Source organism: Paramisgurnus dabryanus, chromosome 15 (assembly GCF_030506205.2).
Source record: "Paramisgurnus dabryanus chromosome 15, PD_genome_1.1, whole genome shotgun sequence".
In the NCBI taxonomy this organism is placed as follows: Eukaryota; Metazoa; Chordata; class Actinopteri; order Cypriniformes; family Cobitidae; genus Paramisgurnus; species Paramisgurnus dabryanus.
In genome coordinates, this window is record NC_133351.1 from 4,190,859 (window position 1) to 4,213,649 (window position 22,791).

General features: G+C 38.2%; 1 protein-coding gene across 4 annotated transcripts in view; it reads left to right on the forward strand.

Annotated features, from left to right (window-relative positions):
- Positions 1-3,077: 3,077 nt before the first annotated feature.
- The window catches only part of tns1b (tensin 1b), a 320,658-nt gene continuing 300,944 nt past the window's right edge, over positions 3,078-22,791 (forward strand). For 2 of the 4 annotated variants that reach the window (XM_065252281.2, XM_065252284.2), the window contains exon 1: positions 3,079-3,259. In XM_065252281.2, coding sequence (XP_065108353.1) covers positions 3,155-3,259 — 105 coding nt within the window. In that variant the 5' untranslated portion in view covers positions 3,079-3,154. Of the gene's footprint in view, positions 3,260-22,791 lie in introns of all 4 variants that reach the window. The other 2 variants (XM_065252286.2, XM_065252287.2) reach the window with 2 other exon arrangements.

Here is a 22,791-nt window from a genome sequence, read left to right on the forward strand (position 1 = left end):
GGGCTCCCCTGTTACAAGATGGCCGCTTCTAGTCGACGCATTCGTTCCAATGAACTGCCGTAGCCAAGACGACATCTAGTGTACTTATCTATAATAGAACGTCCTGTTAGAACGTCCACTGCAGGCATCGTTCTAAAAACCATGGTTACCATGGGTCCGATGCCCATTCCTTCTAAAGTTTGATGCCCATTCCGACTAAAACAGTAAATGTTAATGATTTAATTTGAAAGAAAATTTAATGCAAGTATCTGATAAAATGAGAAAGTTACAAGCAAATGTGAACATGTGAATAAGCAGCATTTTCGGTCACACACTTTCCATTGACATCCATATATAACTTTTTCCTCTGATTTCTAATATTAAAAAATTCATAAATTTCTCAATTCTCAACCGATTTTTACAATCAGACATCTTTGTAAATGGGAATGTACGCTCTGTCTAGTCATGTAATAAATTTTGAGCTTTGGGGATTTTGAAAATTTTGGTATCATACCTATATAATCGGGTCCCCAGAGCTTCTATCTATCTAGAAAATGTGAAAAGGATCAACCCAGTGACTTAGTTTTGGTAAACCATTCTCTGGAAGCATGTGAAAAAAATGTCATTGAAATTTGGCTCCCCTTGTGATGTCAGAAGGGGATAATACCACCCCTAAATCTGTACTATCCAACCACTGCCATTTAGTGCAGAGATCAGCTCATTTCAGGACTAGGGATGGGAATTGATAAGAATTTAACGATTCCGATTCCATTATCGATGTTGCTTATCGATCCGATTCCTTATCGATTCTCTTATCAATTCTCATTGGGTGAGGGAATAAGCACAAATTTGCATGTTTGTATTAACTCGCTTTAATATCTGTTCAGAAGACACAGAACAGAGTATACACAAATTATGTGTAGCAACATCAGAACCAACTTAAAAGTAGGTGAGCTACTTCTTAAAGTAAAGTCCAGGGACCTATAGCCTAGGGCAGTGTTTCTCAACCAGTAAATGTGTGATCGGACTAGGAATTAATTAAACTGAACTAGACTGACATAAAACATGCCACTTTTGGTCATGCATGCATTTGTTATTTTCTTTTAAAGACATGATGCTGGACAAAATACAGCAAATTAACCTACCGAAATGCAGAGACATCTACTGTGGCAAACGGATGCAAACCCTTTACCACAAACTTAGTCACTGCTCGGCAGAGGTGGACACTACTTGAGTATTTTATTTTCATTTTCCAAGCATCTGTGCTTTATCAGAGTGTTGTCTTGGGGAAAAAATTACTTTACTAAAAATGTTCACTAAAGCATAGAATCATACTGTGTATTTATATTGCATATTAAAATTGATTGAATACATAATTACATAAAAATTGTGTACTTTTACTTTTCTTGAGTAAAAGTACTTTTTACTTAAGTAAAAGTAAAAAACATTACTAGATTTTTAATGTACTTTAATATTAAATATAAACCAAAAACTTGAAATTATGAAATGTGGTGGAGTTAAAATTATGATAATATGCTTTGGAATGTATGTTTTCAAAAAAAATACAAAAACACTGATAAAATACAAATACTTGAAAATGTACTTTAAAGTAGAAATACTTAAGTAGTGTCCGCCTCTACTGCTCTGTGAAATGTGTTTATCCTCGCCTCGGTCATTTAGTTCCTCCCTGCCTCTGTAAACTGAGTAGCTGGAGGTGCACGAGAGATACTTTCTGCAGCCTCTGAGCCAGTGTGAGAGCCAGTCAGACTCAATATGATGGACAATGACAACGGAGATTATCCGTATAGTAAAAGTTTACATAATGAAATGGCGCTCACATTAACATTAACACATTACCTTCTGCATTAATAACAGATGACGTCCCGTTAGCTCCGCTGGTGTTTGACTCGCTGCTGTTATTGTGTAATAGTGTGTCAAACACGCGACAGTCCTGCAACCTCCTGCAACGCGACCGTATTGTCGTATGTTCGCGTGAAATATAAGTTATTGATTCAACTGTTTCAGTGTTTCGCGAAGCCTCGCTCTGCCCACCACTAAATATAACCAAACTTTGGATCGTTCTGCCTCGATGCAATGTTTGCTGCGTTCTAAACCAAAACAACACAGCGTGTATGTGACGTCATGACACATTTGCAACGAGCGCGAGCGGAACCGATAAGCGGAATCGTTAAGCAGGCATGCTTACGATTCGAAGGAATCGATTCACTGGGAACCGGTTCTTAAGTAGAACCGGTTCTCGATTCCCATCCCTATTCAGGACACACTGCAAAACGGCACATTTTTTCTCACACCTACAAAGTGGCAATTTTAACTTGCTATAATAAGTTTTTTAGAAGGTATTTTGAGCTAGAACTTCACATATGTACTCTGGGGACACCAAAGATTTATTTGAAATCTTAAAAAAGTCTCGTGTAATGTCCCCTTTAATATTTCAAGTAATTTTTCCTTCAAGTCAATACATATGTACTTTACTGCGTATACGAAATGACGCAGTTTGGTAATGACGTCGTTTAGCAACTTTCATGCTGTTCCAGACAACTCTGATTTTCCCCACAATGAACTTGAAAATTAAGCAACCTGTCTAAACAATAGCCCACGCTCAGTCCCAGAGAGTTGCAGAATTCACGTGAGTAAAGGAAATGTATTTTGTAAAGGTGTTATTATATAATTAGCTCTAGGTTAAAGGTATGAATTCGGTATCAAAAGCACATGTAGATAATCAGTATATATACTTTGACATTTGACACTTGGAATATGACGCAAAACCCTCGTCTGTCTTTATATCTGATGCAGAAGACAAACATTAAACAGCTCCGCTACACCCGCGGCACTTTGATGACACACAATTTACCGCGCGTGTTACATTGTAGCGGTGAGTCTTTACATTGATCGTGCGCGAGTAAGTTAGCAGATTTCAAAACTTTCCTTTAACCCTTCAGTCCTTCCTGTTTCTACACAGCGGGGTGCTGCGGCGGGATTATGAATGGGAATTCTGTGGGAAAAGGCAGGGATTGACTTGTAGTCAGTGTAACTGTAGTAGCAGCAGCAACGCACGGATCCGATTAGAGCTCGTACCTGCGGCTCTGACCTTCAGCTGAATCGGACAGGATTCGCGTTGAATGGGTCGTAAGTGCTCTCATCTAAACCTGTCTGGATGGGATGCACCGTGAGCTTCATTTGTTGTGAAGAGGATTTTCTGCAGATGCCTTTGGATCAACATGTGGAGAAAAAGAAAGCGGAAAACAGGCTCTTGTCTACGGTAAGACACATGCGCGGGTCTGTTCACGAGGATTCATCTTATAGGAAAGACGATATTTAGCTCGTTTCATCACGACGAAGCAATTGAAAAGTTTGAAGGAGGATTAGATATGTAACTTTTATTTTAAAGTAAAAATGAATCATTAGATCATACAAATTTAATAACGTTTCGTAGGGGTAAATAATTGTAGATACACTAGCAGTCAAATGTTTGGACACACCTACACATTCCTTTATATTATTTTAAAATAAAATATGAAATAACCAACATTAATGATATAGTATTAAACAAAATAAAATATCATATTTCAGCTTCTTTAAAGTAGCCATTTGCATGGATTTTTAAAAAGCACTTTTTTGTTTGCTGGACTGGTTTTTAATTCTGATCACTTTATCTGAAAAAGTGTGTCCAAATCATTTGACTGGTAATGTATTCAATGGTTTGACAGAGTTGCAGTTTACCTACAGGTTGTACATTTCCGAGTCTTGCGTTTTTTGTTTTTTTTTAAAGACAGCTGAGATGTTATACCAGTATGTTTTGTTTCCCAAATTTTTGCTTGATTGCATGGAGTATGAGTTGAGGAAAATATTCTGTTCTGTTGCATAAATACCAACCAGTTTGACAAGTATATGTGAAGTGCTTGAAGATGGTTGAAATGGGACCCTTCTGTTCTGATGGGGTGGTCTGTACTGAGTGGTAGGTTCAGATTTATAAGGTCAGCCGTGGTGTTACTTAAGGCAGGAAGACTGGAGCAACAGGCTCTGCATTGTTTCTTACTTCTCTCACCAGCAGAAGACCGGCTTTTTTAGGAGAAATATCCTTGAACACTTACATAGTGATAGACTGTTTTGGTACCAGTGTGACATAGGCTTAAAAACCTGCCTCGCTCCACTGTTTTTGCTTTTTCTTCAAAGTTTGCATTGTTTATGTCCAAACAAAGTTCTTCTTTATGAGAATTGAGTGTGCATTTTCTTATAACTTCCATTTCTTCTCTTGCTTTTGAGGGTGGCATTTATATGTATATGGGGCATTTATATTCTTTAGCCAGAAACGGTGAGGTTTATTTTTCATTAAAGCATCAGAGCCGGTTACCAGGTCTTTCAAGCCCTGTGTTTTAAATAAATATTTTGTACTGGAAATTTAACATTATGTCATAATTACTGTAGGCACACACCCTCATGCCATTCTAAATGTGTATGCTGTTGTTTTTCACTGGAGCATAATGATGCAATATTTGAAGAATTATGTGCACTTAAGCAAAACTATAACGTTTTATGGTATAGCTTATGTAGGGATGCTCGATAATTCTCATGTGATTGTCATTGCGCATCTTGTCAGAAAAGCTGGTTCCTTCATTAAGAGTAAATCGCAATCAGCTGCTTTCAGATGGAGCGCCATTTATCCGTAGTTCACTGTCAATCGGGGCAATTTCGCATTAATTATCGTGGACGTATCGCCTGCGATATGTATGTGATATGGCCCAGCTTGTCAGTGAACTACGGCTTTGTGTAGTAAATGCTACTCCATTTGAATAACAGGTGATGACGATTTACTATTAATTAAGGAACCGGCTTTACTGATGAGATTCGCATGATATCACATGCAAATTATCGCGCATCCCTAAGCTTATGGTATACAGCAGATGACTTTGTGTTCTTTTTACTTCCTAAGGCAACATCGCAGAATCTTAAATTTTTTTTGGGGGGGGGTATGTATCTGTCACTGTCTTGCTTTGGAATGCATTTAGATAATGACATAACGTGCATTTATTTTAAGGCTACATAACGATTAATCGCAACTAATCGTTTGCAAAATAAAGGTTTGTAAATATTTTTTAAACGTATACATGCATGTGTGTGTTATTAAAGATTAAGTGCACGCATTAAAAAAAGATATGTATTACTTTTAGGGCTGGGAAAAAAATCGATTTGATTTTAACTCTTTCACCGCCAGCGTTTTTAAAAAAAGTTGCCAGCCAGCGCCAGCGTTTTTCATGATTTTCACCAAAGTTTAATGCCTTCCAGAAAATGTTCTTCTTTAAATATATAAACATACAATATACCAAATGAAAAAAACAGACCCTCTGCTTTCAAACAAAAAAAAACCGTTTCATCCTACCTTTAGTGGTTCTTTTGCAATCAGCTTTTGAATATGGGTAGGTTTTTGCAGAAACACCATATTTTGAGCAAAAAGCAGAGATAATTCAATTTTTTTGACGGACTTTTCATAGAGATCCATTTCAGAGCGATCTTTAAAACAGACACGGACATGCAGCAGCTTGCCATAGGGCAATACTTCCGGGTTTAAAAAGTTGCGGAAGGGAGTCACCTGGTGGATAATAGCGGTATTGCGGAAAGACGGAAAATCTCGTCATTGGCGGGGAAGCGTTTTCTCTTAATTGACGAGATATCTCGTCAATGGCGGGGAAATAGTTAAAATCGAGTTGGTAGGTCCAATCGATTCATATTTTCAAAAAATAAATTTTTTAAAAATTTTCCCCCCTTCTGAAGTATAGTGCAGTACATACAGTGTTTCCCAAACATAGGCTTTACTGGGCATTCCGCACAGGTAAATTGCGACCCGCCCAGGAAAAAAAATCACTTTACGAATTTCCGTATTTTCTGAACTCGACTGGATTACCCGTGTTTTGTTGAGAGAGCCCGTGAAGATGCACGCGTCATAAACTCATCATCCAGCGCATCATAAACTCATCATCCAGCGCGGCAAACTGAATCAACTGCAACACATACTGAACAGCCAGGGAACTACACTGCGACCAAAATGGTCGCATATGCTTATGTGCATATGTGTTTATAGCATCCAAGTTGGCTTCATTTTGCGTGCAAGCACGTTGTGTCTCTCCCGTTGAGTGTCCGTACACGTGCTCTTTGTTTCTCAATGAATTGGGTGCGACGCGAAGCAAGCTCAGTGTCACATTGTATCCTTTCATGTTTCTGAACTTGAGCAGAGTTTTACCATTAGAGGTCTTTCTTCACTGAGAGGACCCGTACGGTTCCGGGTTTATATTTGAAATGGTCAGTCTGGTCCGGGTCGGTCCTAGTTTATTACTTTGGGTCCCAAGTATGATTAATATTGTGTGTAAAACCAGAGTCGATCGGAGAACGGCTGTGAGCGCTACCTAAAGCTCGAGTGAAGTTTCATCGTGCCTCCGGTTTCTATGGCGATCACATCTGACTCTTGTTGCGACCACGCGCTGCATTTTCTTTCTCCCATTTTTTTATAATCTTACTATTAATAGACCATATCTTTTCTAAAATCTAAAAAGTTTGCACAGAGATTGTAGCAAAAAGCAGTGCTAATGTCAAGCCCATTGCACTGAACGAGTGCTCAAAGCTAAAGCTGACTCAGGATATAAAAAACGCTAAGCTGTAATGTAAAGCCTGTCATCGGGACAGCAAGTAGACTTTTAAATCTGAAATAATGAGTGGATTAAGCTTTTTTAATCGGCAAAAGAGAAATAGAAAGCAGAAGCAGTAACAGTGCCTATCTCTAGAAATTATTACCATTATAACACCAGTCACATTTATAATCTATAGACCTGCACTGTCTATTAATATACTTTACATAGTATTGTTTTATATTGTGTTTGATAAAAGGGGTCTAATTGCTTCATATATCAGTGCAAAAACAGTAAGTGTTTTTGTGGTGCTTTGACAAACAGTGTCAGCTTTGTTCATGGCAAAGAAAGTTTGGGGTGGTTAGATTGATGAACTATAATGTGAAATTAATATTAATGTTCAATAATTCAAAGTATTGTGTTGTGTCACACATTATTAGTTCTGTGTCACATGTATAGTAGACCATTTTCTGTTGGTGGATTATAATGATTTGCCCTTTTCACCAGCTACCACCACAAGTAAATTTCAGATCTGTGGGAAACACTGACATACATTTTGCATTCGCCGAATCTTCATTCTTCCCAATTTTTTGTTGATGCATTTTAATTAAATATAATAAATATATATTTTAAAAATATATACAGTTTGCAATTATTTTGTTTTAAATGGGGTCGGGGGAAAAAAATCCCCCGAATCGAATCGTAAATCGAGTTTTTGATAAAAAATCTCAGATTTTTTTATGGGGACGAATCGCCCAGCCCTAATTACTTTGTCTAATTTGAGGTAAGAACATAGTAAAATATTGAAAAACTGTGGTGTTTTCCTTTAAACCAGGACTAGGCATTAGTTATATTATGACATTTAAGTAGTTTTTTACAAACATACCTTTCAAAAAACATTACTGGTGTGCTGCTTGACCATGGGTTCACACCAGCTGCGTCAAATTCTCATCTATTGCGTCTAGTTTGCCACTTGAACATTTTGAGTTTACTCGCTTCATTCGTGCGTGAAAATCTAGTCATGGAGACATTCACGCGGAAATTCGCGTCATGGGAGGGGCTTCTGCAACTTTGCTTTCTTCCTGTAATCACGTCACTACTAGAGCAAGCTCCTGATTGGTTAACACGGCACGTTTTCCGCCAAAGTTCAAATTTTTCAACTCGCGCGTTTTTCCGCGGCAACGCTCAATTCGCGCAATTCGCTGATGGCATGACAATTGTTTATGTTAGTTCATTGTGCATTAACATTTTGCAGTGTCAATAGTTACTTTTGATTTATCTTGTGATTTTAAATATTTATTAGCAAAATGTGAATGGATTAACCAGTTTTCTCATTGATGCTGGAATGGTGTGAAGAGTAAAGAAAGAAAAATGTATTAGTAAATGCTAAAATTAACATGAACTAAGATTAATAAACGCTATAGTAGAAGCTTTGTACATTGTTAGTTCATGTTAGCTAATGCAATACTAATGTTTACAAATGCAACCTTAAGTGTAAATTGTTACCGATATTTGCAAGAAAATGCATTAAAAGTGCAACTATTTATTGATCCTTATGCATGTAAATTAATGTCTATTTTAATTCAATTTTAAATACGATCAGTGATAGCTGAAATTGGGGGACAACAGCAACTGTTGGGAAAAATGGATGCCTGCCATATTGTAGTTCATTGTAGAGATCGACCGATACTCATTTTTTTAAACCGATGCCGATAACAAATATTTGGATGCTTATGTGCCCGATAACCGATATGCTGAACCGATTTTTATTTACTGTTATACTTCTGTTTTTGACATAATTACTACAAAACTACTGAACTGAAAAAAACCTTATAATAATAATAATAATCATCATCATCACAATCACTTCCTCTTTGCATACAAAGTCATAAATAGAGGGGTCTGAAAGAGTGAAGAATAATATTAATTTAATGAATCATGTAGAAACTATATTCCCAATACATGGACCATTCCAAACACCCCTAACATTTCGTCAGAAATGGACTGATCCAAAGTTCGCGCTCCGGTTGCCAGGTTACGGAGCGGGAGAGAGAGAAAAGTATAGCGGAGTTGGCTGCTTGTTATACATAGTTTATAGAGTAAAACAGGTGGATTAAGTCTCTTTTTTGGGATATAATATCGTTGTTTTGACCAGCAACCTGAGCCTTCAGCAGTCCAACAAGTAGTTAGCAAAGAGATTTTACAAATAATATCACTGACTGGAATACATTCAGGAAAGTAACAATCAAAACGGCTTATATATCACTGAATTTCTTAACTGGTGACGTTATTTGATGTCAGAATAATTAATATTTTGTTGTTATAGCTTATGAAATGGCTGTTTACAGCGCTGTTTATCTATGCATTTACTTGCGCATTAACTGTATCAAACTGTGACCGCTTGCGGAGGTAATAAATAATTAATTAATATCCACAGACATTTATTTAGATATTTTAGCAAAATAATGTCTATCTGGGAAATGTTAATATAACTTAGGGTAAATCTTGTTAAAAAATGTGGCTGTGCTTTAGCCTTCAACCCCGGTAAGTGAACAGCAATATGAACGTGATTTTACGATGCTAATGATAAGCATAAATAACAGAAAAACGAATTTAATTTAGCGTTTTTAATTCCACAAAGCATTAATCCATGGTTGTTTTATTCATGCAAAGCTACGTCGTTATTGGGACCGGATTTTATGGATCAGCCAGCGTGACTCTGTGAGTTCGTCTCTATTCTTGGACAAGCTGCATACATTGCTTTTAATATATCAACTTATTTAACATAACACACATTAATGCACAAATAAGATGTGTTATAAATGCCTCGTATGCAAAGTAAGTATACTCAAAGTCCTTTTAATGAAGTCGGATCACTCCCCCGTCATATGTGCTGTGCACGCTGCTTCTGCTGCTGTGAGCTCCTCTCCTCAGGATGCGTCCGGCGCGCAATTCTCAATTCTCTCGTTTATCGGTCAATCCGATATTACAAAACCGATATCCGATCATCGGAAAATGCTCAAATATCGGGGAAAATATCGGAAAACAGATATATCGGTCGATCTCTAGTTCATTGTACAGTATGTTACTAAAAATATTAATATAATTTATATTATATACATGCTTTAAATAAGACAATGGAATAGCTGAGAGATGCATAACAGACGTAAGTGTCTTTCATTCCTATAGTGGGAATAAATCGTGCATTTGGCTTTGTGGTGGGATTAGAGAGGGTTGGGAAACAGCCTTACAGAAGCAGGGAGGTGGAAATTCCAGGGACTTGCAAGTGAATATCTACATTTACCTGCAGCAGGTAGATCTGTGGGTATTTGTCTTGTAAGAGCACAGAACAAGGGCACTTAACCGTCTTTAAACGGGGTAATAGAGCACCGTTCGCTTAATGGGACACAGCGAGGTACGCCCAACGCTTTCCACTTTCTAACTTGTCAGGACAAATATGTGGGGTATTGTGTGTTGTGGTCGTGATTTGATAGAGTTTTTAAATCCTGGGGCTGTTTTGGGGTTAGGAAAAGATGCTTGATCTTGAATAATCATCAGAGTGAAAGTGTGCATCAGAAAGAAAAAAAATGGCAGTCAGTTTGATCTTCTGTGGAACATTTCTGCATCTACACGTCTTTGATGTCTTAATGCGCTTCCTGTCTGCGAGAGTTTATTTATGCATTTTTTTGCATTGCTGTGCTGAAGCGGCACCAAGCAGAACAGCAGAAATAATGACAGTTTTCAACGGTTTCAGACACTCTCCGTCTGCCATCAGACAGGCAACCCGACCCAAATACAGCGAGCTGGTATAATCATTTCATTTTAATCGTGCTGGTTCTGCAGAAAATAAACACTTATTTTACACGTTTTCCTGAAATAAATTTTTTAAAATTCTGGTACTTTGAAGCAGGCATTTCCAAATTCCAGGGTCTGTTGTAAAAACACATATGCCTTTATGTTTTAAAGGGGACATTTCATGAAAATATGACTTTTTTCATGTTTAAGTGCTATAATTGGGTCCCCAGTGCTTCTATCAACCTAGTAAATGTGAATAAGAAAACCCAGTAACTTAGTTTGGGTAAATAATTCTACCCAAGCATGTGAAAAAAATAGTTATTGAAATCTGGCTTCCCCTGTGATGTCAGAAAGGGATAATACTGCCCCTTAATCACGGCACTGCCATTTAGTGCCTAGATCAGCTTATTTGCATTTAAAAGGACACACACAAAAGTGCCACAATGGCGATTTTAACATGTTATAATAAATTAAAATTTTATATATATATATATATATATATATATATATATATATATATATACATATATATATGGTATTTTAAGTTAAACTTCACATACTGTACATACTCTGGGGACACCAAATATTTATTTTATTGTGTCCCCTTTAGGTGGACTTTTTTTATAAAAATTAGTGGTCGACCAATATTTTGCAGATATACTGGACATTTTTTAGTATTGGCCTCAGCCGATAAATCTTTCCATTTGGCAGATAGATTTTTTGGTGGGGTCACATTAGCGCATTAGCATTGTGTTCCAAGATAAATACACTCGAGCCCGCGCAGCGACCCATAGACACCGGATGGCACATGACAACAAAGCAACGCAAGAGCAACCTGAGAGCAAACTGCTTCATATGCTTTTAAATCACTCTCAAAGAAGCCCAAAAAACCCTTCATATGGATTTGTCACATATAGCATGTGTTCATACTTGACCACATCTGTTAAGATCCAAGAAGGACAAAAAGCACCATAGATATCTGATTTATCTAAAGTCTGAAGCGACGTTTTCTGTGTTAGTCTGTCACAAGTTTACTTGTAACTTCAGAAGGTTATTGTGCACAGGTTATATAGACTTTAATTCAAACAAAAATAATCAGATTTAACAGTACAGAGTGAGTAAATGATTGGATTTACATGATTTCTCAGAATTCAGATTCGTTGATGACAAGTGTTGGGTGTTTTTATACTTTACATTCTTCTCAGATATTCTGGATGATCTTTCGGCACCCGGCTGAGTCACATTCCCTCCTGGCAGACAGTCAGCTCAGTGTTTGCTCTTATCTCGGCACACATTCGCAGTTGTCCTGTCTGACGTCTGCGCAGAGCTTCAAAGGGGCCGGCTTTCCCTCCCCTACGACGCCATTCAGCCATTCCACACACGGCTGCCTGGGATTTTGTGCGGGACACAAAGGGTTTAGGGTAAAAAAACAGACAGTCAGGTGTAAGAACATGTGCTGGTTAAAGTCATCTCTCGTCATGCCCGACCCCTTCTTTTCTGGGCTCTCCCATTTGACGTTGTGGCCAAGGTCATGATTGTTCCTCGAGATCAATGCCTTCTCTTTATTTTTAGAGCCGTCTTCATAAAATGCACACCCCTCGCCCCTAGCTACACCTAGACTTGGATGATCAAAGATGGCCCGTCACGGATGTCTGATTCCCCTAAGGGTGGGTGCACACTGTACCATTTCTGACACAATTTTAAAGACAAACTTTGCTGATCGTATAATATTTCTTTCTTCAAAGGCCAAAACTGACATCTTGAATTGCTTAGTTTGACATGTTCACGATGGGCAATTAATAACTCGTACGATGAATCAGCTACCGGTTAAGTTCGGTGCAAGTGCCTGTCTAAGGAAGAACCAATGGGAGCACAGCAATTAATAAATTGCATGGGCATGTGAGTGAGAGACAGAGATGAGAAGGTCATTCAGAGATGTTCTGGTCATAATCTACAGTCTGATAACACTATAAAGCAGCAAAACAAGAGCAGCGCCGTACACCCGCTCATCTGCTATGACATTGAGATTTACTCTCAGGTTCAGTTAAAGCTTTTTTTCCTGCCCCAGGTGCTAAGGCTTGTGTTGGATTGACTTGTTTTGCAGTTCCCGGGGTGGTAGATTTGTAAGAGAAAGGAAGCCCTCCCTTGTCGGTGAAGTGTTGTTCTGAGGAACGCAGATGTTGTGTAACACCTGGATTTGAGCTCTCTCTCTCTCTCTCTCTCTCTCTCTCTCTCTCTCTCTCTCTCATTTGCAGACTAGCATGCTACTCTTGTTAACTCTGCAAGGAAGAAAAGTGTAGCACAAAACCAGGCTTAGCATGGGCAAAAATGTTTTGTTTGTGAGTAATTTTTTTCAATCAGTGACTTTTGCACATTTTTTAATATTTAAAGAGTATTTTAATTTGTATATGTTGAGGGATTTTGCGTAATGAGAAAACAACTGGATGATAACAACATAGCCGTGAACTATTTTATGTTTGGCGTGTTCGATAGATGGTCTACACTTTTTTTTGGTTTGCCGTTTCGTTAAGTGATGACAAGCTCGCATTGTTAAATGCATTGCATTTTTTAAGAAGCAAAACTTTAACCTGATAAGGAACACTGTGCCGTACACGGCACACCCCCTCCCTTGCACGTGAGGCTGCATTACGTCATTGTAACTTTGAAGCATTAAATCTTCAAAATATACGGTCATGCGGCACATCGTTGTAAAGCTTAGACTTTCGGGATTCCATTAAGCGCACACAGAAAGCATAATATGATTTTTAGCAGTCATAAAACTGTAATCTAGTTGTTAGTTACCTGAACCGGGCGGTGCCGATTTAGGATATTTACTTACCTTCAAAATCTTTCCTTTATCCGCTTCGGTGAAATTGTCCAAAACAAATTGTTCATAAATCCCCAAAAGTCCAAGGAAATGGAATATCCAAGCCTTTTAATCCAAAACGATTTGTTCATCTCACAATCTTGAAGTTTCTGACCGAATTACGATATAAATAGTGTATACAATAAGTTCACTAACAGACATTCGTTCGAATCTCACTTTTCATTCATGATTTATAATGAATATATTCGGATGTCATGTTTATTGTGCAACGTCTGAGGAACAAATGCGCCCCCTTGTAAAATTTCAGCCGTTCCATAAGAGGCTACCCGATGTGTTGAGTTAGTTTACCCCAAAATTTTTATTTTATGGTAAATGACTTACCCCTGTGTCATTCTAAACCAGACCTTCAATTGTCTTAAAAACACATTTTTGATATTTTTGATGAAAACGGGGAGGCTTGCGACACTCCCATAGACTGCAGTTTAATGTTAGCAATCAAGCTCAGAAAAGAATGAAATTGTCAATCCATGTGCCATCAGTAGTTCAATAATAATATTATGAAGTGACAAATACACTTTTGTGCACAAAAAACAAACAAAACGAACGATTTTTTTTATCAATTTGGTTTCCTCCTTGGTCGTTCAGTGCGCGTTCACAAACAGATTACGGCACATGATACTGACGTCACCTGCTGACGTTGTTGCCAGCGTACAGACACCGAATACGCTGGCAAGTAATTTGTGCAGTTTGTGATTTGTTTAAGTATTGTTTACAGTGTTTGCATCATGGCTTATATTAAAAAAAAGGGAAAAGAAACAAAGTTGACAACTACGTCAGCAGCACGCGCCATTGTCTGCTCGTGAACTTTTTATGGTAATAATATTTGCTTTTCTGATCAAAAACTTTCCATTGTGATCATGTTTTCTTGCTCTCTTCCAAATGCTAGAATGCTGTTAGGATGGCCGCCAAAAAACTATTACATTTATTTCCATTATTCAAGCCTTGAACAGTTGCAGCCCAGTAGATTTAGTTGGTTTGGAGTGATTTTCTAAACAAAACCAGAAGAACTGGACAGTGCTGTGCTTATTATATAAAAAATCTTGACACTAAAGAGAGGCTTTACCTACTGAAAAATCCAGCTAAGACCAGCATAAGGTGGTGAGCTGGTTTTAGCTGGTCTCCCAGCTTGGTTTTAGCTGGTATTGCTGGTGTAGCAAGCTGGTCTAGCTGTGTTTTGGTAACTTTTTAAGCTGGTCTAGCTGGACTTAGCTGGTCAGGATGGATGACCAGCTGACCCACCAGCTTGACCAGCTTTGCCAGGCTGGGAGGACCACCAGCTACCAGCTTATGCTGGTCTTAGCTGGATTTTTCAGTAGGGTATTCTTTAAAGATCAGAAACAAAAAAGGTTGATTTTGATTGTTTGGGTAAACCCAAAGGGAAATTAACCACTCGGTTTTTTTTAATGCCTACTATTAATTAAACTAGAATAGTAGATATGCATTATTTGAAGTTGCCAACAGTAGTTTACGTTGTTTTCACTTGACCTTAAAATGACATCCAGTTATCGTATAATATGTCTAAAATAGACATTTTCCAAATTTTTTTCAGTGGTGGCCGGTGACTTCTTTTTCAACGTGTGGTTTGTTATTTCAAAATATGTGTTCGGCACGTAAAAAACTTATGTGCATCACGTGTCACGTCAAAATAAGTTTGTTATAAAGGAGACGCTCGCGATTGCCAGATACTCGTATTATCTCATGCATAATCAGAGTTTACTGTTAGTGTCTTGCGTGTATTTTGTGAATGTGAGAGTCTCTTTTATCATAAACGGTTTCAAAATGTGTGCAGCAGGCTCTTATTTTGACAAGACATGTGATGCACTTGGTTCACATGACGCAACAAACACACATTTTGAAAACACACTCGACACACATGACACTATATTTTGAATTTGCGCCCCTCGGAAGAGCAGTCACCAGCCGCCACTGTATTTGTGTACCATACTTTCTGTACTATAAGCCGCACCGGAGTAGGGCTGTTCCGAATACCATTTTTTGAGCTTCGAAGCTCTAGTAGAAATAAAATCGAATATTCGAAGCTTCGGAAGGAGGGGCTGAACATATTTTTCTCTTTAATTAAGGCAGGAATCTCTGTGTGTGTGTATGTGTGTGTCTGTCTGTCTACAGTTTTATTATATGGCGGATGTGTTGCTGCGGACCCAAGGGAGTGTAGTGCCTTTTTTCGTGCAATATGGACATGTGACACGTTTAGAATTAATAAACTTTAAAAATACTACAGAACAGCGCAAGCGAGAACAACATTAGTGAAACAAAACACAAGAGCAATACTTTTAATAAGGTAGCCTAACATTTTTTTAACAAACAAACATTCCCGTATCAGAAATTAGCAGCACAGTAATTACTGACAACGTAAAGGGTAGGCTATTTAAATAAAACAACGAAAATAAATGAACGAAGTTCAACAAACTGTAATAAAACGGTAGCATACTTTTAAAATCAAGTTTATTTACTAACACTTACACCATCAATATGCTTTTTTCATCAGCAGAACAATAAAGAAGATATTTTGCAGAAACCCCAGAACTCCGTCATGCAAGTCAACCGATCCGCACACTTTAAGAGCTAAAGCATACATATCCAATACAAAAGTAATCCCCCATAACTCTGTGTGACATATTGACGTCTTGTGAAGCAAATCAATCAGTTTTTGCATGAAACTGAACGTTATTTACAACACTATTAGCGTGAATGCCAAAGCAGGAAGCGCGCTTTCCGTTTGAGGCGATCTCTTCCACTGGTGGCGTTTGGTGGTTGTTGGCTATGGATGTTGGTCTCTCTGCGCCACCTACAGAGCGGGAGCGTGAAGCGCACTTCCTGCTTGGCAAAAGCTCTGCATTAACGCTGAAAAATATTTATAAATATAATCGAATCTCAAAACTGAAAATCGAATGTCAACCCACGGAACGAATATTCGAATATTCGCATTTTCTGGTCCAGCCCTACACCGGAGTATAAGTCGCATCATTCAAAAAATGCGTCATTAAGACAAAATAACATATATAAGTCACAGTAGACTATAAGTCGCGTTTATTTAGAAAATTATTTCACAAAATCAGGAGAACAGACATTTAATCTATAGGCAAGTTATTCAACTAAACAATAGCAGGCAGAACAGCAGGCTGAATAGATATCTGTACGTTAAAGTAATATTATCAGTTATTTAAATGATAAACCATAGCATACAGAACTACCCTGGAAGGTTGAATAGTCTAAATTAACCAAACAAGCCAACTAGCGTGAAGTTCGCATACTCGTCATTCCACATTACAGAATCCATTGAATTACATAAATACAGAAGCAGCATATGGCGGACTCTCACGGCTGTAGACTGTAATGTTGTCTCTTGCCTTATAAATGTCAAAATTAATTCATACTTATGACTTACAAGGCGCAGATGACTGTAAGACGCAGCCCCAGGCAGGTAATGAAAAAAACCCCGAAATAGACAGAAATATACGGTATACTGTATGTGATCCAGTCTTAAGTCTCAAAGTAATGATGGGATTTGAACCACCAAAGTTTGATTTTTACATTGATTTTAATCTTTGATATGATCTTACTAAGTCAATGTTAAAGAAGGTTATATTTTTACAGAATGAAGGATGATGGAAAACATTTAATCACAAAAAATGACTGTTGCTGGGTTTTCACAGATCGGGTCTCATATAAGCACAAAGCTAATTTTTTTCTGGTTAATCTGTCGCACTGTAAAGTCAAGTGTATTTTATTGAAAGTGTGTGACTGTGCGTTGTTGTACGCTGGACATTTGGGTGTTTAGTTTATAAGAAATAGTGAGAGTAGTCTGTGCCAATAGCCCTGTGGTTAGTGAGTAAATAGTGAGAGTAGTATGCTATTCATGCCGTCCGAATCACTCGAGCAAATGAAGTGGTACTTCCCATGCATGTGTGTTGGCAGGATAGCACCAGGTCTATCGGACGTTGTGCCGCGTCATTTGCGTTTGACAGACCGCCGGCAGTGTCCCCCCCTCCCGCCTCTGCTATGTAATTATCTGATAAGGTATGTGGTGCAGTGAAAGTTACCCACAATCCCGCCCAACATTCCAGTCTCCTGCTGGCCAGCAGAAAACAGTGTGGCCTCTGTGTGCAGCCTGTACGACAACTCCTGCAAATGACCTCTGATCTGTTCCCTCGATGGTTTAATGAAAGTATCAATGCTTCAGGAACTATACATGACCCCTGGCTGACCTTTCCAGATGCAACACAAGCACATACACTGAAAGTCACTCTTTGTGCTTGTGCATACTTGGGAAGCTAAGGTTATCTTTTCTCTTACTGCAATATTTATTTAAGATTTTTAAGGGTAAGCCTATAACTGTATCTCGGTTTCATTAAAACATTTCTGTGATCTTGAGGTTGGGTAAGCTGTTTATTTTCTTACGATGTATAGGCCTTGTCCTAAAAACGTGTGTGATCCCAAATGTGTTGATGTAGGGGTGTGCGATATGACGATATTTAACCGTGGTGAATGATTAAAATGTCTCCACGATCCAGTTTTTGGAAACGTTATTTTGGAAACATTGTATCGTGATTCGTGCCTACATCAAGTACGCAACAAGACGCGGTACATGAAGGCGAGGTAAGGGCCGAGTATAAATTTTTTCCGCATCCATGTTTGGCTCGCGCGCACTTGCGTCCACTGAGCTTTCAACACGTAATTTAAACATGTTATTTCTCCTGCTCGTGTTTCAACGAAAGCAGAGGGACTCGCCCACAGACCACCTCGGTCGAAAAGCGGTCGAAAGTGGACAAAAGAGACGGATTAAAATACCAGGTGTAAACGTGAATGTGTTTCTCTCGTTCACTTTTGATCCGATTGACTAGCATGATAACATACATGTGCCATTGTTACATACAAGTGGGTGATGACTAAGTTTCCGATAGAGTAAAACAAGTGTAAAGAATGCAAACACAAAGCACTGCTCGTTTCAGATTACTTTATTCCATCACTGAAGGCCTGCGTGAGTACAGGTTCAGATCCAGGATATCACTTTTCCAATTTCCCAATGCTAATGCTTGGCTTAAGTTGGAGTAAATTATAGTTTGCACAACATTGAAATCTTGACAAGTCACTGAAACATGAGAAAGGGATTTAGACATTATCATTTTTATTCATAGACAGAAAAAGTCATGTCCTAGATTTTAGGAGATGTGGTTTTTGTAACCCTAACCCTAACCCTAACACCGCATGGAGTTGAAGTCCTGTGAATAGGGCGGTCAGATATTTGGTTCAGAGGCTTTGAGGATGTTACAGATTCACTGATGCAGAACCTCTTTCACAAAGACTCTGTCAACAGACGATAATGGCATACAAATACTTTAATACAGTCACTTAAAGCGACTTTAATTCAGCACGGGAATCGCTTTGAGGATAAAGTGACAGTTCACATGATAGATTAAGGGTTAAAGGCAACTGTATTTTTCCCAGAGTTCCGCTTGACGTGCTCCCTTTGTAAGGTATAACAAGGCTTGTCTAACTTAAACACATCTTTTGACCTCAGACCGTCGCACGAGCTGGAAAAATGTGAATTCTACGCTCCCGTTTCCGTCCAGCTCAGTGTCTTTGTCTGTCGATGAATGTGGCTTTTATGCTGGATTTTTGTTGACACTTTCCTGCTGTAGGGATTTTCTTGTTGGTTTGATAATACTTGGCAAAGAATCGTGTCAATCGCACTTGGCAACCGGGAACTCCTACAACGTCGTGCTCTTCTTCTTTTGTGGCTTCTCAATGGACTTCTAGGAGATGGACAGGGCTGCAATGCTTTCACAGGGCTCATTTGGACTGATATTGTGATTCGTTGGTGATGGTGATCATTTTGCCTAAAAGAAGACTGTTGAGTTGTGTAAATAGTGGGACAGAGTCATCCAGGTTGGATTCCTGGAGAAGGTTGTTTTTTCTCTGCAATCGTAATGTATCCCTCGGTCTGCCATGCTGCATTAACTCTGAATGCACGGAGGAAGAAAGCCCCATTTTTTTCTATCAATTTCACGCCAAATGTTGTAACAAGCCAAGGCAGAAAATTGTACTTGACTTGCTCCGATTGTTTTTGAAGGATAGGCTTGCACACTTCCACATTCCGTGCAAGAGGATTTCTGAATGTACAATGGAATTCCCAGAGATTCCAAAGAATGGTAATGGAACCTGATCCAAAAGTTCTTCTCATTCCAGTTCCTCTATATGTTTCTAGAATGTCAAGCAGACACACTTTGTAGAAATTGTATCTCAACAACTTTTATTCCTACATAATTTCTCCTGGCTTTAGATGCTTCTGTCATGTTTCATAAGGGACACTCCACTTGTTTTGAAAATAGGCTAATTTTCCAGTTCCCATAGAGTTAAACAATTGATTTTTACTGTTTTGGAATCCATTCAGACGATCTCAGTGTCGGGCGGTTCCACTTTTAGCATAGCTTAGCATAATCCATTGAATCTGATTAGACCATTAGCATCATTCTCAAAAATAACCAAACTGGAACTACACTCTCATTCCGGACTAATAATCAAGGACTTTGCTGTCGTGCCATGGCTGCAGCAGGCGCAATGAAGTTACGCAGTGCCCGAAAATAGTCCCCTGCTATTGAAAGTTACCAAGGGGACTATTTTTGGGCGTTGCGTAATATCATTGCGCCTGCGTAATATCAAGTCCCTGATTATTACGCCAGAATGAGAGCCTAGTTCCTAGCCATATTGGCCTAGAAAATCCCAACTTTTAATTTCCGTCAGTCTTAGTACACGTTGTAACTACAGAAGAGTCAAGTTTTAAAATAGAAACTCTTTGGTTATTTTTGAGCGCGATGCTAATGGTCTAATCAGATTCAATGGATTATGCTAAGCTATGCTAAAAGTGGTACCGCAGCCTCGAAAATCGGCAAAAACTGTAAAAATCAAGTGCGTAACTCTAGGGAGCTGGAAAATGTGCATATTTTCAAAAAAGTGGAGTTTCCCTTTAAGCATATGTTTAGAAGTATACCCTTGATCAAACAAAACGAAACTCATAAAAAGATGTTTCTGGGGCAAAGCCCAGCTTGAATTTGAGGCTGTTGTACTTTTCTTAAAAATAAAGGTTCCTAAAATGTTCTTTATCAGACTGAAATTTTAACATTCACTGTAACGTTTTTTGTTTCTCAAAAAGTGGAAGAAGGTCCCTTTAGGAATTTTGAGGGGTTTCTTTGAGGAACCAAAAATTGCTCTTCTACACTGTATGCGGGCTGCTGTTCACCAGCAAATCCAAACAGGTGTGGCTGATTGACCAGTATGGTCTTTGTTGACCTTCTAGTTTGTACCTCATGATTGCCATAACTAAAGACTGCAGTGATATTGCTTATCGAGGGGCTCAACCCTGGCCCTTGAGATCCACTTTCCTGCAGAGTTGATCTCCAACCTTCAAACACACCTGAACAAGAATCTTTAGGAAAATTAGGAAATTACAGACAGGTAGGTTTGTCAGGGTTAGAGCTTCACTTGAAAGCAAGAAAGTATATCTCAGGGCCATGAAGAATTATTTCTCAATTCTCATCACTTATTATTGGGTGGAGTTTCTCGGGTGACTCACCCAGGATTACCAGCACACGCTTTAGATGCCAAACTGAATCAAGTTACGTGCAAAGCGAAGGGAAAGCGCAAGTGTGCCACGCCTCTGTAATGGCAACAGATGTCATGTTGTCTTCTGATTTCTCTTTATAGATGGAGGACGCTGCCCTGTATGGAACATGAGCCGGGGCTTCTACAGTATATTCTCCAATGGCACTAAGCTTCTGGGGATATGTCACATTCCCATAGTGCTATTTGTTTACAGAACAAAGCGATACATTGTTCTTTGCTCAGTTGGGAATTCTCTCAGGACATTGCGGGCAATAATAATGTGCCTTTTGATACTCTTAAAAGTCTGAAATGTGCAAGGTGTGAGCTTGTTCCTTTTGTATCTTAGTTGGTTTTGCTGCAGGCTGTAAACACTCCAAAGTTCAGTCAAAAGGTCGAGAAACTTGTCAAAGTGGATGCAGAAGAATTCAACGTTGAATTTAGTAATTGTGTCGACGAAGACTTTGCGGTTGATGTCAGACATGCAGTGAGCATTTATCTAGAAAGTGTTGCACATATTCAAGTGCATATTACTGTATGACAAGATGATATTTCGGTTTGCGTGCAAATTCACGACTGTCAGAAAGAGCTGCATGAGTTTTGTTCACCCACCTTGACTTTTGGCAAGTTTTTTTCAATTTACTATTATATTGCTAGTTTCTTCGTATGCCATTAGATGTCATTACTATTAGATGAAAGATGCTTTAGGTAAAAGATTTTTAGTCTAAAGACAAAGTTTGAGTATGGTGGATATAGTTTTGTGTATGGATCTGATATTTTTAAATTAAAGCCCCAGCACAACGACATATCATGTTGGTAATATTGTATATGACCTCTTTACAGGCTTTTGTAGGATTCCCAGAATAATAAATACAATTCTAATTGATTTCCTTAAAAACTAACAGATAAATACATTGTCCTAAATGAACTTGCCATAACAATAATTATTTTAATGCTTTTTGATATTTGTTTTGTGACGCAGGTCGTAGCTGTTTTCTGAAAGACTGCTGTACAGAGTCATTCAATGTCACCTTCAATTCAGACTCGTGTGTCTCTGAGCCAAACGCATGATTTGGTTCACAGGCACAGTTTAATTTCCCGCAGTCAGGTTGAACAGATGAGGCTTCTGGTGTTGTACAGAAACTAAAATTGCTACTGCCGGCTGTTTTAATCGAAAGTGTCAGGTGGAGGATATCTGCACATTCATTACCGAGACCCATCTGATGTTCAGATCCAAAATGGCAAAGATTCAATTTCAAAAATGTACAGGCTGTTTATGAAACATCTGAGTGGTTACAACATTAAACCGTCCAACAGATTAAAGTCAATAAACATTTTAAGGGTTTTGACAAGAGCTTTCTGGTACAGACTGAGTCTGTTTAGTTTGATGTGGTTGCGCAATAATTAGTTTACTTTAGTAAAAGTACCACAATAGAGTAGGGCTGTGCAATTAAGCATTTATTATTTTCTTATTCTTATAAAAAATTTTATTGAAACAATTACAAAAACAAGATAATCAGCGTATAACAAATAATCGCATGTTGCTGGACGATGTGTTTGTAATAAAATAAAATAAAATAAAATAAAATAAAATATTGATATTATGAAAATAATTATGAGAATGGTTTTTAAAATAAAAAGAATCGTGATTATGAAAATAAATAAATATAATAACCGTGATTATGATTTTGAACATAATCGAGAAGCCCTTCAATAAAGTAAATATAGAAATGCATTTCTAATAATACTTTGCACTGGAAAATAATCGGTTGCATATGATTGAATTAAGTTTTCTTGAAATGATTTTTCTTTAAAAAATAGTTGAATCTGCGTAATTTAATTATGATTGAATCAAGTTTTCTTAAAATGAAATTC